Below are 14,911 nucleotides of genomic sequence, written 5' to 3' on the forward strand. Positions count from 1 at the left end.
TTGCATTTAAATAGATGTTTCAGGGAGATGTTCACAAACATGAATGTTTATAAACAGCTGCATGTGTTGGGTGGAAAAAAAATTGGCTCGGTAATTTAGAAAACACGTTAATACTGCAAACGGCTCAGAAACTGGGCATTATCAAATATATTTTGCTTTGAAACTCACAAAGAGAAACATAGCAAATCCGATAACCAAATGCTTTAGATTTAGGCACAAGGACAAAGTAAAACCTCCATAAGATACGGAATGAAGCTTTGCCACCACGGCACCTGTAACAGGCATGGCATGTCCACACACCCGCACAGATTCCGTACAGATCCAAATCTACCCATATATACCACATCCGTGTGTGCTGTACACATACCTCTACCTTGTAGTAACTGTCATCTGTTTCTCCCGATCTGGACATGAACTGTACTGTGCAGCTCTGTAAGCGGCTTAAGCACCCCAACGGAATGCCTGTCTTTGCAAGTGATTACCAATTGCCGTCGATACAACTTTGCTCCTGGAAACACCCATACAATGTCCCAATTTTACAAATCAACACTTTTCGGAGTAGGAACTGCTGATATTGTCAAATCTGAAGTTTCCATTTTGTAATAATGCTTAGTTAAAGAGATTCTCTCGGTTATTAATATTCGCATATTAAACAAAGCCACAAACACTGGCATCTAAAGGCGTTTATAAGCACTGCAATATACCCAGCGATTCGTAGCTATGATGAACAGGCATTCAATAATATGAGTGAGGAAAGTGAAAAATATAACGATTGTAAATAAATTGGTGCGGCCTGTTCTGAGTCAAAGCATGGTTGAGCAGGCCAAAAAAACATGATGGCCTCAGACCCAGCAATGTTACTCAGGAAACGCCTTAAGACCGACTGTGAGGTGGCCGAGGATCGCCTGATGAAGAATATGATTAAATAAGGCTGTTAACTATCTTCAAAAGGGGTGTTTTAATGAACCCAAACACCCAATTTTCACTCTTGCTCTTCCTTGGAGTTTTCTTAGGATGTATGCAAAGTTTCAGGCTGCGAGGTTTTTATCTTTTTGGAGTTATGGAGGAGATATGCACGCACACGTGCACACACACAGACACACACATTACCTTTTATTTGTATCGATAATTGTTTTGGTGACAGCTTCTAATTGTGTCTGCAAGGTCTTCATTCAAACTGCCATGCAATATTGCTCTCCCCTACATGTGCGGTAGGAGAGAGCAATATTGCATGGCAGCTGCTGCTTCCCAATACCCATCTCCCTATGGTCCATAATGCTGTGGGACCAAAATCATTTTGTGCCATTGAAATCTTCCAATCTTTCAGCAGGAGGATCAATGTCAAGGTCTGCTTTTAACTTTATTGTCAGCAGATCGGTGGCCTTTCCATATTTTTCCAGCTTTATTCTGGTCTTGTTACTCCCACTCTCTTACTTCTTCCAACCCTTGCCCCCTTAGGTCTCACAAATTATACCATATATACTTACTTTGTTAACTTCCCCAAGTTTAAGCTTTCATGATCACCTCCATTCTTTGATTTCCCCTCTTCTCTGACCTGTGAAACTGTCTTCCCATGTCTTTTGTCTTGTAGTTTTCCCTTCGTACCTTGAAATCTGATATCTATTTCCACCTTGTCATCTCTCTCATTTGTTTCTCAATATTTGTACACCTACTGAAACCATGTCCCCTTTCAGCTGATACTCTGCTTCTCATTCTGTAGTACATCTGTGCGTATTTACCGATGAGCTTCCTATTGTCCCACTTTGTTTGTTGACACTTTTCTCTACGTAGCTCTGCTCGTTCATGAGCCTCAACACCTGTGTGGGGGGGGGGGGGGGAAATAAAAATATTTAGATCAAGCAGGGAGCTGCTGGGACAAATATAATGTGTAAACGTAACATGACATCACTCATGCAGGATCAGTTTTTTTCAATTTAAATGTATTAGTAACAGAGTGTAATCTGTATATATATATTATCATTTTCCCCACCTGTTTTCTCTTTTTACTTAGCCTGGAACAAGGGAACACAAGGCAGCACAGGTGCTATGGAAGACTGCCATCCACAGTTACCACATTGGACACAGCCACGTGGACTGGTGGAGGCAACATTACTACACAGACCAGTGGAGACACCATTTCCATGCAGACCAGTTGAGACGCCTTTTTCACACAGACCAGTGGAGCTGGCCTTTTCACGCAGATCGTTAGAAATGCCCTTTCCACGTAGAGTGATGGAGCCACATTTTCCCAGAAGATCGGTGGATTCACAGTTTCCACGAAGAACATTGGAGCCACCATTTCCAAGAAGATCTGTGGAACCACCATTTACTAAGAGACATATGGAACTTCCTTTTTCCAGATCTGTGGAGGCTCAATTTCCCAGGAGACAATTAGAAATACCATTTTCAAAAAGACCAGGTGAAACACAGTTTCCACGCCGATCAGTTGATGGACAATTTATACTAAGGCCTGTGGCTCCACCTTTGTTGCAACGAGTCGCAGAGGTTCCATTTCCACGAAGACCTATAGAATCTTCTTTTCCACGGAAACCTCTTGAAACTGCTTTTCCACGGAAACCTCTTGAAACTGCTTTTCCACGGAAACCTCTTGAAACTGCTTTTCCACGGAAACCTCTTGAAACTGCTTTTCCACGGAAACCTCTTGAAACTGCTTTTCCGCGGAAACCTCTTGAAACTGCTTTTCCGCGGAAACCTCTTGAAACTGCTTTTCCACGGAAAGCCGTTGAAACTGCTTTTGCACGGAAACCCGTTGAAACTGCTTTTCCACTGAAACCCGTTGTAACTGCTTTTCCACTGAAACCCGTTGAAACTGCTTTTCCACGGAAACCCATTGAAACTGCTTTTCCACGGAAACCCGTTGTAACTGCTTTTCCACGGAAACCCGTTGAAACTGCTGTTCCACGGAAACCCGTTGAAACTGCTTTTCCACGGAAATCCGTTGAAACTGCTTTTCCACGGAAATCCGTTGAAACTGCTTTTTCACGGAAACCCGTTGAAACTGCTTTTTCACGGAAACCCGTTGAAACTGCTTTTCCACGGAAACCCGTTGAAACTGCTTGTCCACGGAAACCCGTTGAAACTGCTTTTTCACGGAAACCCGTTGAAACTCCCTTTCCACGCAGACCTGTTGAAAATTATTTTCCTCAGAGATCAGGAGAGATGCCTTCTCCACGCTTTTCGGCACCAAGCCAATTGATCACAGTTCAATCAAAAGGTCGGTCACGAGTTTTTGAAATATCAATATGTTCCTGCAGATCCCCAAATTGTTTCCTCTCCTTTTATTTCAGCATAAATACCATTTTGACTGAAATGATTGCTAAGTTATTTGATGAATGATGTTCATGAAATCCACTGCATGTATAATAAGTTGCGTTGGGTCACTCAATCGAGAACGGGTTGCTTCGACTTTAGTTCAGGTCAATCTACATAGAGTGATGGGGCCTTGTGACATTTATATGACTGTGATTGGCATTGCACGTCGAATGTGTTTGGGAGTCTCAGTGGTGTGCATTTCTGTACAGCTGTCGCTTACAACTCACCCATAAGCGATGAAAATTGTCTGGTGTCTGATGGGAGCGTGTAGCATTGAGATTCTCATGTATGTACGACTAGTGAATGTCTGCAAATGTACAGAGGAGCCTCGGTCAGTTTTGAAATTGTGATGGGCTTACATTGTGTAGCTTTCTTCATTGCTTTATGCATCTTTCTTAGGCTGGAACAGCATGGGGGTTGATTTATGGAAATCCGAGCTTGTGATGTTCATATCGAAACTGGGCTCAATTGATTACGTGAGAGCTGCTTGGTGTTCCCTCCAATTAAGAATGAGAGATGTCGTGTGTGTGTGTGTGTGTGTGTGTGTGTGTGTGTGTGTGTGTGTGTGTGTGTGTGTGTGTGTGTGTGTGTGTGTGTGTGTGTGTGTGTGTGTGTAGTCATAAATATGAGAGAGAGGATGGTGGTGAGGGGTGAGAGAGGGGAGGGGGATAGAGAGAGAGAGGACGGAGGGGAGGGGAGAGAGAGAGGACGGAGGGGAGGGGCGAGAGAGAGAGGACTGAGGGGACGGAGGAGAGAGAGAGAGGATGGAGGGGAGGGGAGAGAGAGAGAGAGGACGGAGGGGAGGGGAGAGAGCGAGAGCGAGGACGGAGGGGAGGGGGAGAGAGAGAGAGAGAGAGAGAGAGAGAGAGAGAGAGAGAGAGAGAGAGAGAGAGAGAGAGAGAGAGAGAGAGAGAGAGAGAGAGAGAGAGAGAGAGAGAGAGAGAGAGAGAGAGAGAGAGAGAGAGAGAGAGAGGATGAAGGGGAGGGGGAGAGAGAGAGAGAGAGGATGAAGGGGAGGGGAGAGAGCGAGAGCGAGGACGGAGGGGAGGGGAGAGAGAGAGAGAGGATGAAGGGGAGGGGGACAAAGAACAGAGGGGTGGGGGAGAGAGAGGATGGAGGAGAGGGGAGAGAGGGAGAGAGCGAGGACGGAGGGAGGGGAGAGAGAGGGAGATGACAGAGGGGAGGTGAGGGGAGAGAGGACGGAGGAGAGGGGGAGAGTGAGATAGGATGGAGGGGGAGAGAGAGAGAGCGAGGACGGAGGGGAGGGGAGAGAGCGAGAGAGGATGGAGGGGAGGGGAGAGAGAGAGGATGAAGGGGAGGGGGACAAAGAACAGAGGGTGGGGGAGAGAGAGGACGGACGGGAGGGGGGAGAGAGGATGGAGGGGAGGGGGGAGAGAGAGGAGGGAGGGGAGAGAGGAGGGAGGGGAGGGTGGGAGAGAGAGGAGGGAGGGGAGGGTGGGAGAGAGAGGAGGGAGGGGAGGGTGGGAGAGAGAGGACGGAGGGGAGGGGGAGAGCGAGAGAGGACGAAGGGGAGGGGGAGAGCGAGAGAGGACGGAGTGTAGGTGGAGAGAGAGGACGGAGTGTAGCTGGAGAGAGGACGGAGTGTAGGTGGAGAGAGGACGGAGTGTAGGTGGAGAGAGGACGGAGTGTAGGTGGAGAGAGGACGGAGTGTAGGTGGAGAGAGGACGGAGTGTAGGTGGAGAGAGGACGGAGTGTAGGTGGAGAGAGGACGGAGTGTAGGTGGAGAGAGGACGGAGTGTAGGTGGAGAGAGGACGGAGGGTAGGGGGGAGAGAGGACTGAGTGGAGGGGGGGGAGAGGACAGAGTGGAGTTGGGGAGAGAGGACGGAGGGGAGGTGGAGAGAGAGAGGACGGAGGGTAGGTGGAGAGAGGGCGGAGTGGAGGGGGAGAGAGGACTGAGTGGAGGGGGAGAGAGGAGAGAGGACGGAGGGGAGGGGGAGAGCGAGGGAGGATGCAGGGGAGGGGGAGAGCGAGAGAGGACGGAGTGGAGTGGGGGGAGAGGACAGAGTGGAGTTGGGGAGAGAGGACGGAGGGGAGGTGGAGAGAGAGAGGACAGAGGGGGAGAGCGAGAGAGGACGGAGTGGAGGGGGAGTGAGGACTGAGTGGAGGGGGAGAGAGGAGAGAGGACGGAGGGGAGGGGGAGAGCGAGAGAGGATGCAGGGGAGGGGGAGAGAGGACGGAGTGGAGTGGAGGAGAGAGGACGGAGGGGAGGGGGAGAGAGAGGACAGAGGGGAGGAAGAGAGAGGACAGAGGGGAGGGGGAAGAGAGGGGAGCGAGGACAGAGGGAGGGGGGGGAGAGAGGATGGAGGGGAGGGGGGAGAGAGAGAGGACGGAGGGAGGGGGAGAGAGAGAGAGGACGGAGGAGAGGGGGGGAGAGAGAGAGAGAGAGAGAGAGAGAGAGAGAGAGAGAGAGAGAGAGAGAGAGAGAGAGAGAGAGAGAGAGAGAGAGAGAGAGAGAGAGAGAGAGAGAGAGAGAGAGAGAGAGAGAGAGAGAGGATGGAGGGGAGGGGAGAGAAAGACAGAGAGGACGAAGGGGAGGGGGAGAGAGAGAGAGAGAGAGAGAGAGAGAGAGAGAGAGAGAGGACGGAGGGAGGGGAGAGAGAGAGAGAGGATGGAGGGGAGGGGGAGGGAGAGAGAGAGAGAGGACGGAGGGGAGAGAGAAAGAGAGGATGGAGGGGAGAGAGAGAGAGAGAGAGAGAGGACGGAGGGGAGAGAGAGAGATAGGATGGAGGGGAGGGGGAGAAAGAACAGAGGGGTGGGGGAGAGAGAGGACGGAGGGGAGGGGGGAGAGAGGACAGAGGGGAGGGGGGGAGAGGGGACGTAGGGGAGAGGGAGGACTTATGAGCGGACAGACAGACTGACACCCTCTGACATTTATTAGAATAGATAAATATCTTTAATAATAGTGCCAGTCCGTCCGTCCATCTACTCCGTAACTCTAAATCCATGAAACATCGCAGCCCCAAACTTTGCATGCACGCTAAGAGAACTCTAAAGTGGTGCATGAATAAATTAACCCAAACACCATATTTTCAAACACACATTTGAAGATAATTTGGGGGTGTGATTATCATGAAAAACCAAAATAGGCCTTACAAAGATGGTGGCACACCATCTTGGTCAGCCCTCTGTCAGCTTGCTGGAGTCTCAAGCAACCATTTTTTTGGCCTGCTCAACAATGCCTTAGCTTGGAACAGGCCGCAACGATTTCTTAACGATAAAGTATTTTTTTTCCACTTTCCTCACTCATATCATCAAATGCCTGATCATCATACCTTCGTATCGCTGTATACATTTCAGTGCTTATAAATGCCCGGAGGTGCCAGCGTTCATGGCTTTATTTCATTTCTGCATATGCCATCAGCTGTAGCATCTCTTAAACTAAGCCGATTTACAAAATTTTTGTTCCACAATTGAACTTAGCAGCAATTCCAATTGCGAAAAAAAAGTGTTAATTTGTTCAATTCGGACATAGTTTGATGTTTTGGGTGTCTCCAGGAGGTGTTTATTATGACGGATCTGCAATCGCTAATAGCTTTATCAACCATTTTTTGGAGTGCTTGCTTAAGTGCTTAAGCCACTTGGCAAGCGCTCTCCAATATTCACACGACTGAATCTATCGATCGACTTGAACTAGGTTTACCATACATCCGATTTTCCCCGGACATGTCCTCCTTTTCGGTCCTTAAATCTCTGTCTGGCTGGGGCTTTAAAATATCTTAAAATGTCCGGGATTTTGCTTTTTTTTGCTTTTGCATTTTCAAGGGGATAAATTTTAAGATTTGGGATTCACTTTTTACCTTATTTAGATGGTTAAATCATTTTTCTACATTTCCTTATGGTGATAAAATGCGGTTATGTAATGTTTGGACCAGGACAGCTTGGTGCCTGTCTGAAGTACTCCGTCAGGGCGTAATGGACGTGTTCGAACATCGACACCCACTCGTCCTCTACGTGTCCAACCTCACAGTGAGAGAGTCCAGTGGCGTGCTCAGTCCATGATTCAGTGTCTTTCCTGAGTCCGTATCGTACACACTTGTTTGATTTTATTCAAGAGCAGTTTATAATGCCAAAACGAAAGTGTAAATTCACTGCAGAACTAAAAACAAAATCCTGTGTTTTTGAAGTGGTCTAGAAGAATGGGAAGGCGAGTGCTTGGGATGTAGAGCTAGTGCATATGTCTCTGTGGCAAATAAAGGTGCTATTGATTTACAATCTCATGTGGACTTAGACATGCACAATATTTCCAGTCATAATTCAGTATTTCCAATGGAAGAATGGCGGTTTGTCGTCAAAATTAATCGAGGTCCGGAGCACACCTAATGAGCCGGCCCATAGAATTGCTCAATAGGTAAATTAAACTCTTGAAAAGTGGCTCTTTCCAGCGTGTCCTCTTATTTTTTGGAGTGTCCCTCTAGAGTTTTGGTGTCCCCATTTTTTTGGGAGTTTTGGAGTGTCCCTATACATATACTGTCATGGTCAAAAGTATTGGCACCCTTGCACTTTTTTCAAATAATGCACCATTTCTTCCAGAAAATTGTTGAAATGAAGAAAAAAAATTGGTATCCACATATGTTTCTTTGGTCAACATAGTCCACTCTTTTGAGGTCAACATAAGCCAAAGGTCAATGTAGGCCAAATTTCTAAAATCCTCAATTTTTATCTGATTTGAAATTTGAAGAGGATTTTCAGATCAGCTCACTGAATTCAACCACCAATTATATTTGAGGTCAACATTGGCCAAATTTCTGAAATCTTCAATTTTGATCCGATTGACTTAATTTGAACAGAATTTTCATTAAAATGACCATCATGTATCACATGGTCTGGCTTGTCAGCCATGTTGGATCGAAGGGAAAAATCGTCGTAGGAGAAACCGCTTAATTGATCGATGCAAAATTTAACTAATTGATCAACTACCCATGGGGAATATGGTTTGATAAAGATGACACCATCGGTCAATGTGGTATGGCGGCCATATTGTATCAAAAAAAAAAAAAAAACTTTTAAAAAACAAGAGTTTGCTCACACCAAGTCCTTCTCAAGACTGTGTGGGGTATGTATTCCATAAATACAATCTAGTTTGTTTGTAGGTTTGTGTTTGTTAATCACGCTCCTCCTACATATCCGTGCCAGTTACATCCAGACTTGCTACAGAGGATCAGCATTACCCCAATTAATGTATAAGGGTGTTTTTATCTTTGCTGGTGGACTTGGGGTGGGGGGGGGGAGAGGTGCAAATTCTCTATGTAAATGTGTATCATGTAACGCCTCCTCAAGGTGGAGGAGGGTATAACACAGTGGTTTTCAAACTTTTTTTAGTGGCGACCCAACTTCAGAACCTCTACATCGCGCGACCCAAAAGGTTCAAAACCCAATTCATAAAATATAAGATAAGATTTCATATGACACAAGAACATTTACTGTTTACTTTATTCACCATCGTCATGTTTTCATGGACGAGTAAACGGAGAATAGCCGACAGTATCCAAATAGTACAGTTGAATGTTTCAGAAGTTTAGTCCGAATGACATTTAGATATATCAGTGAGAAGGATGAGCCTGTTTTTCAGAAACCAACTTCTCTATTAATGGAGAAGTAGATGACAATGCCAGGATCATATCATGCTCCATTTCGAGGCGATTTCTGTACTTTGTTTTAATCACCACTATGGTAGAGAACGACTGCTCACAAAAGTATGATGAAGGATATGGCATGAGAACCTTAATGGCATGCCGTGGCAGGGTCGGGTACGACGGCAGCATTTTGCACCAGAATGTCGACAACGAATTTGTCCGCACAAGAGCCTGCGCTCCTGAATCCTACTGGATCTGTACAAGCTCTTCCTGTGCTGTATCATCTTCATCAGCAATCGAGTCCAGTGGAGCCGTGAAAGGGTCCCGAACCACAGAAAAGGACTGCACATCCAGCTCAGGGAAATAGTGCTCGAACTGTTCAATGAGCGACTGAAGGTGATGTGCTATCTCCCCAGAAAGACTGTTGAGCTCGGTATCATTGTACTGGCAGGTCGTTAGATGTTCCACCAGACGGGGGGAAAAGTCTGAAGCGCTTAACAGCTGCTTTGTCTGCCAGTAATTTTAGAGTCGCCAGAAATATGCTCATTTTGTCGTAAAAAATCATGAGGTTGGTGTCTTTGCCTTGGAGGGAGCGGTTGAGGACATTGAGACGTTCAAAGATGTCAACAAGATAGCACAGTTCTGACAGTCAAGAGTCCGACTCAAGCAACGCTACCCATGCCGTTTTCCCTTGTGTGCGTAGGAACTCCTTCGGTTCATCTTTGAGCTCATAAACGCGCAGAAGAAGGTTTCCTCGAGATAACCATCTGACTTTAGTGTAGAATAATAAATTATTATGGTCGGCGTCCATCTCTTGGCAGAATAGCTTGAATAACCTCGTGTTGAGGGCGCTCAATTTGATGTGATTCACCATTTTTACGACTTCTGAGAGCATGCTTTGCAAAGTTTCTGACAAATTACGAGAGGCGAGCGCTTCTCTGTGAATCATGCAGTGTACCATGGAGGTCTGAGGAGCCACCTCAAGCAATTTAGCCTTGAATCCAGGATGCACTCCTAACATTGCTGGCGCGCGTCTGTTGTACAACCGAGCAACTTTCCGAAGTCAAGATCATGGTCACGATAAAACTGCTCTACTTTCCCAAAAATGTCCTCGCCTTTGGTGGTGGCCTCCAATGGCTTGATGAGCAGAGGCTCATCGACAAAGTTATCAGCCTTGATGAAGCGGACCCAGGCGATGAGTTGCGCGTACGATGCGATATCAGTGGACTCGTCCAACTGTATGGCATGCCACGGCGATTCCTTGATCTTCTGTACGACCTGAGCCATTACGTCCAGACTCATATCTTCAATTCTGCGTTGGATGGTGTTGTCAGAGAGGGGTATAACTGCCAGTTTCTTCGCCGCTTCCTCTCCAACCATCAGAGGTACCATGTCTTTTGCACATGGCAGCATGAGTTCTTCCGCAATGGAGTGAGGCTTTTTAGTCTTGGCAACATGGAGCGACACTCGATACGAGGCCTCTAATGCCCGAGAATTGGTCTGATGGCATGTACCCTCTCTGTCAAGACGCGTATTCTTGAGTGCAAGAAGTTTCCTCTCAAAGAACGCTCTCTCCTTTTCCTGATAAGGTGCATGTTTTGTCGTCAAATGCCTCTGCAACTTATTTTGTTTCATAGACTCCGTAGAAAGCACTTAGAAACAAATCACACACTGAGGCCTCTGTGCCTCACTTTTATCCACCACGTAGTAAAATCCAAGGTCCAGAAATTTATCCTGGTAAGAACGTTCTCGAGATTTGCTGGTGGCCGGTGCTGCCATCACAAATAAGGTCTCGAGTCGTACATGAAGATGTGAATAGACGTTAATGATGGAGTCAGAGTCAGAGTCTGAGTCTGAGAGGCCGTGGATCAAACCACTAATTTCCTGCCAAAATGAACCGCCCTTCAGCGAGCCCGCGCATCAGCTGGATCCGATTCCAAGCATCATGTTGCGCCGGTTCCCATACTTTGAACGAACCGTTTATATTACATTTATATCTCGGCGTTTATATCTCGGCGAGAGGTCTCCTTCGGGGCTCCCCGCTGATGTTCTCAAAGTTAAGTTTCCGGTTGTTATTTGTCCCGTTTTAACTGTTTAATTTTCTCACCTACATGTTAGTGTGTTCCTAGTTCGGTTTTGTTTCAAAAATCGTGCTATTTTGTGAGTATTTTTGTCGACGTTCTTACCTGGTGTTTGAGGCTGAGGCCTAGGCTTGAGGCCTACCGGTTCCACTCGGTGTTCGATCGTTTTTTTTTGTTGTTTGTTTGTTTTTTCTCCCCATTACCTTCAATTTCTATCCTCCCCATTACCTTCAATTTTCATCCTCCCCACTTTCCAAACATCCCCCATTCTCCCAACTAATCTCTTTCTTATCTCAAAAAAAATAAAAAAAAATAAAAAATATATACCCAACAACAACAACAACACGCTCACCTTTTCCCGATTCTGATTCTTCTTCTTCCTCTTAACTTCCTCCTCTTCTTCTTCCTCTTAACTTCCTCCTCGTCTTCTTCCTCGATTTTTTTTCTACACTTCCATGACCTAATCTGTTGAACTCTCTCATACATTAATATTAACAACAAAAACGATCTTGTAATGCTTCATCTTCCTCTCTCACACATGTGGTACTCTTTACTGTTTCACAATGCACTACTCTTCTGCTATTTTAACAGACTGCTCTCATTTCGACCTCTCATTCATTCCTTGCCTAAAAAATCCAACTATTACAGCGCTTCTTCTCTCCATTCTCTGAATTCGCCTTCATTGCATCCATCAAGAATTGTGTTAAATCACATCTCTGACCTAAAACTTTTAAAAACCACAGTTTGCCATGGATGCTCGCTTTCCATCAACCCCTTCTTTTTTTCCAACTTAAGTGCCAACTCACCCCCCTCACCCCTCACTCTCACTCTCAAAGCAACCATCCCAGTCTTCTCCCTCCAAGCCTCCCTCACCTCTCTCAAAAATTCCCCCTCACCTTTCTCCCACCTTTCATCCCCTCACTCTTCCTTCTCTAAGTTGCCCCCCTCTCATCCACCAACCTGCCTCCCTCCACTGCCCTCTCACCTCCATCTCTTCACTCCACCTCCTCAAATCCTCAACTGCCTTCTTCCTTGTCCCTTGTCCCCCCCTCTCCCCCAGCACCACAGAGCCTTTTCTCCTCCTCATTCGGCCCCCTCCCCTCGCTATTCTGCTATACCCCACACTCTTTCAGCAACCCTCCTTACCTCCCCCCTCGTCCCTTGTCCTACCCTCCCCCTCCCCCTCCACCTCCCCCTCCACCTCCTGCACCCAAAGCCTCCTCCCCTACCTCTTCATTAAAAGTGTGGACCTCAAATATCCGGGGCCTTCGCTCAAACCTTTCAGATCTTTCCATGCAGGTTGCCACTGACAAACCAGACATTATCTGCCTAACAGAAACTTTCCTCTCCCAAGACGTGTCTGACTCCCAAGTATCTCTCCCTGGTTACTCCCTCTTACGGTATGACAGACCTGAGCCTCGTCCTGGTGGAGGTGTTGCTCTCTTCATCAAAGACTCTATTCCCCACTCTCCATGCACTGCTCTCACTCCCCCACACCCCCAGGAATACCTCTGGCTTCGGCTTCCCCTCCACTCCCACCTCATGTTTATATGTGTACTGTACCGTCCATGAACAGTGATGACTCCATCTACACCTCACTATCCGAAAACATGGACCATCTTCTATCTTCTCATCCAAACTCTCTCTCTCTTCCTCTTATGTGGTGATTTCAATTGTCATCACGCCAGTTGGCTAGGTGTGGGTACCTCTCTCACCTGCCATGGCACCTCAGCAAAAGCTTTCTGCGACTCATTGGGACTGACTCAATCGGTCAACTTCCCGACCCGGATCTCAACCAATGGTACTCCATCTCTTCTGGATCTGATTTTGACAAATTTCCCTGACAATATCTGCTGCTCTTCCTTCGCTCCAATTGGTTCTTCTGACCACGTCCTTGTTAAAGTGGACATCTCTCTGGCTGTTATCAGAGAACCACCTCACCGCCGTCGAGTCTGGCATTTCACTCAAGCCGACTGGCAGGGTCTCCGAGCAGCCATCAAACTTACAGACTGGTCTCCTATCACTACTTTCTCAAACATCAACTCATCCTGGGAATTCTTTCAAAGAAACTTGCTCTCCCTCATGCACAGATTTATCCCCTCTCGTGTTCAGTTGTCTTACCCTTCCTCCCGCCCTTGGTTTACTGAAGCTTGTGGCGAGGCAGTTGTCCTGAAACAACTTGCCTTTGCCTCATGGAAAGCAAACCCAACTGAGGACAGTCTCAGTTCTTTCCACAAAGCTCGGAACAAGTGTGTATCTACCCTCAGGAGAGCCAGAAAACAACATCTTTCTCATCTCAAGTCTGAACTCTCAAACCTCTCTCCCTCCTCAAAATCCTGGTGGCGTTTAATCAAATCTGTTTCTGGTGTATGTTCCCCCTCCATCCTCTCCCTTACCTCAAATGGCCGCACTGCTGATTCCACACGTGATAAAGCTGAATGTCTAAACTCGGTGTTTGCATCTAAATCTTGTGTCCCAAACCCATCACTATCTCTACCCACTTTACCCAGTCGCACCCAACTGTCCCTGGACTCTGTATCCTTTTCTCCTGACAAGGTGGAGAGCTTGCTTTCAAACCTCGAGTCAGATTCTGCAACCGGTCCAGACGGCATCAGCCCACGTGTCCTCAAAGCCTGCTCTTCTGCTCTTGCTCACCCTCTCTCTGTTCTATTCACCCTCTCATTTGCCCAAGGTCATCTGCCATCTGCTTGGAAATCTGCTAACATCACTGCCCTGCATAAAAAAGGTGCCAAAACAGATCCCTGTAACTACAGACCAATCAGCCTTCTCCCAATCATCAGCAAGGTTATGGAATCCATCATCGCTTCAGACATGAAATCCTTCCTCTTCTCCAATGGCTTGATTTCCAATCATCAATTTGGTTTCAGACAAGGTCACTCTACCCTGGATATGCTGCTTCTGCTCTCCCATCAATGGATTGAGGTCCTCAATGCCAGACAGGAAATCCGAGCCGTATCCCTGGACATATCACGTGCTTTTGACACAGTCTGGCACCCTGCCCTACTCACTAAACTCTCTTCCCATGGTATTCAAGGCCATCTCCACTCATGGCTCGCAGACTTCCTCTCCTGTCGCAGTCAACGTGTGGCCCTAAGTGGAGTTCTTTCATCCCCTCTTCCTGTGCAGGCTGGAGTTCCTCAAGGTAGCGTTCTGGGCCCTGTTCTTTTTCTGGTTTTCATCAATGATCTCTCGGACTCTCTGGAAAATCCTCTATTTCTCTTTGCCGACGACTCCACCCTCTGCCGTACCATCTGTCATCCCTCAGACCAGCAAGCAGCAGCTTCTTCGCTCACTGCAGATCTGGATAAAATCACAAACTGGTCCAACACGTGGAACATGTCTTTCAATCCAGACAAATCTCACACTCTCACTATGTCTCTTTGAAAGGACCATTTAGAAAACCCCCCCATCCACTTTCTCAACAATCCTCTGGAAGAAGTCTTTTCTTTCAAGCTTCTGGGTCTCACTATCTGCCATGACCTTTCCTGGGAAAGTCACATTTCCAACCTCGCCTCAAAAGCCAGTCGCCGACTGGGAATCCTCCGTCGTGCAAAGTCCTTCCTCGGCCCTCTTGAGCTCCTGACCACTTACAAAGTTTTTGTCCGCAGCCTGATGGAGTACTGCTCTCCCCTCTGAGCTGGTGCTCCTGCCTCCCACCTTTCTCGGCTTCACGCTGTCGAAACCAGGGCATTTAAGATCATCGGCATCTCCCGCAATGAAGCTGAGTCTTTGGGCCTCTCACTCAATCACCGCAGGTTGGTCGGTGGTCTTTCTGTCTTCTACCGACTCCTCTCCAGCCTTGCCCCCCCTGCTCTCTCTGCGATTTGTCCCCAAACACATTTCCACAGGGCGCTCAAGGTCCACCAACAACCCCCTTCTGG

The 14,911-nt window shown here is 47.2% G+C and overlaps 1 protein-coding gene across 1 annotated transcript in view; it reads left to right on the top strand.

Annotated features, from left to right (window-relative positions):
* The window catches only part of LOC147033054 (calcineurin-binding protein cabin-1-like), a 124,258-nt gene that overhangs the window by 103,694 nt on the left and 5,653 nt on the right, over positions 1–14,911 (top strand). The window contains exon 24 of the mRNA XM_085871165.1: positions 2,012–3,235. Coding sequence (XP_085727291.1) covers positions 2,012–3,235 — 1,224 coding nt within the window. The remainder of the gene's footprint in view (positions 1–2,011; positions 3,236–14,911) is intronic.

This window comes from Eptatretus burgeri, chromosome 2 (assembly GCF_056783735.1).
Source record: "Eptatretus burgeri isolate ZD-2024b chromosome 2, Ebu_testis_v1, whole genome shotgun sequence".
Taxonomy (NCBI): domain Eukaryota; kingdom Metazoa; phylum Chordata; class Myxini; order Myxiniformes; family Myxinidae; genus Eptatretus; species Eptatretus burgeri.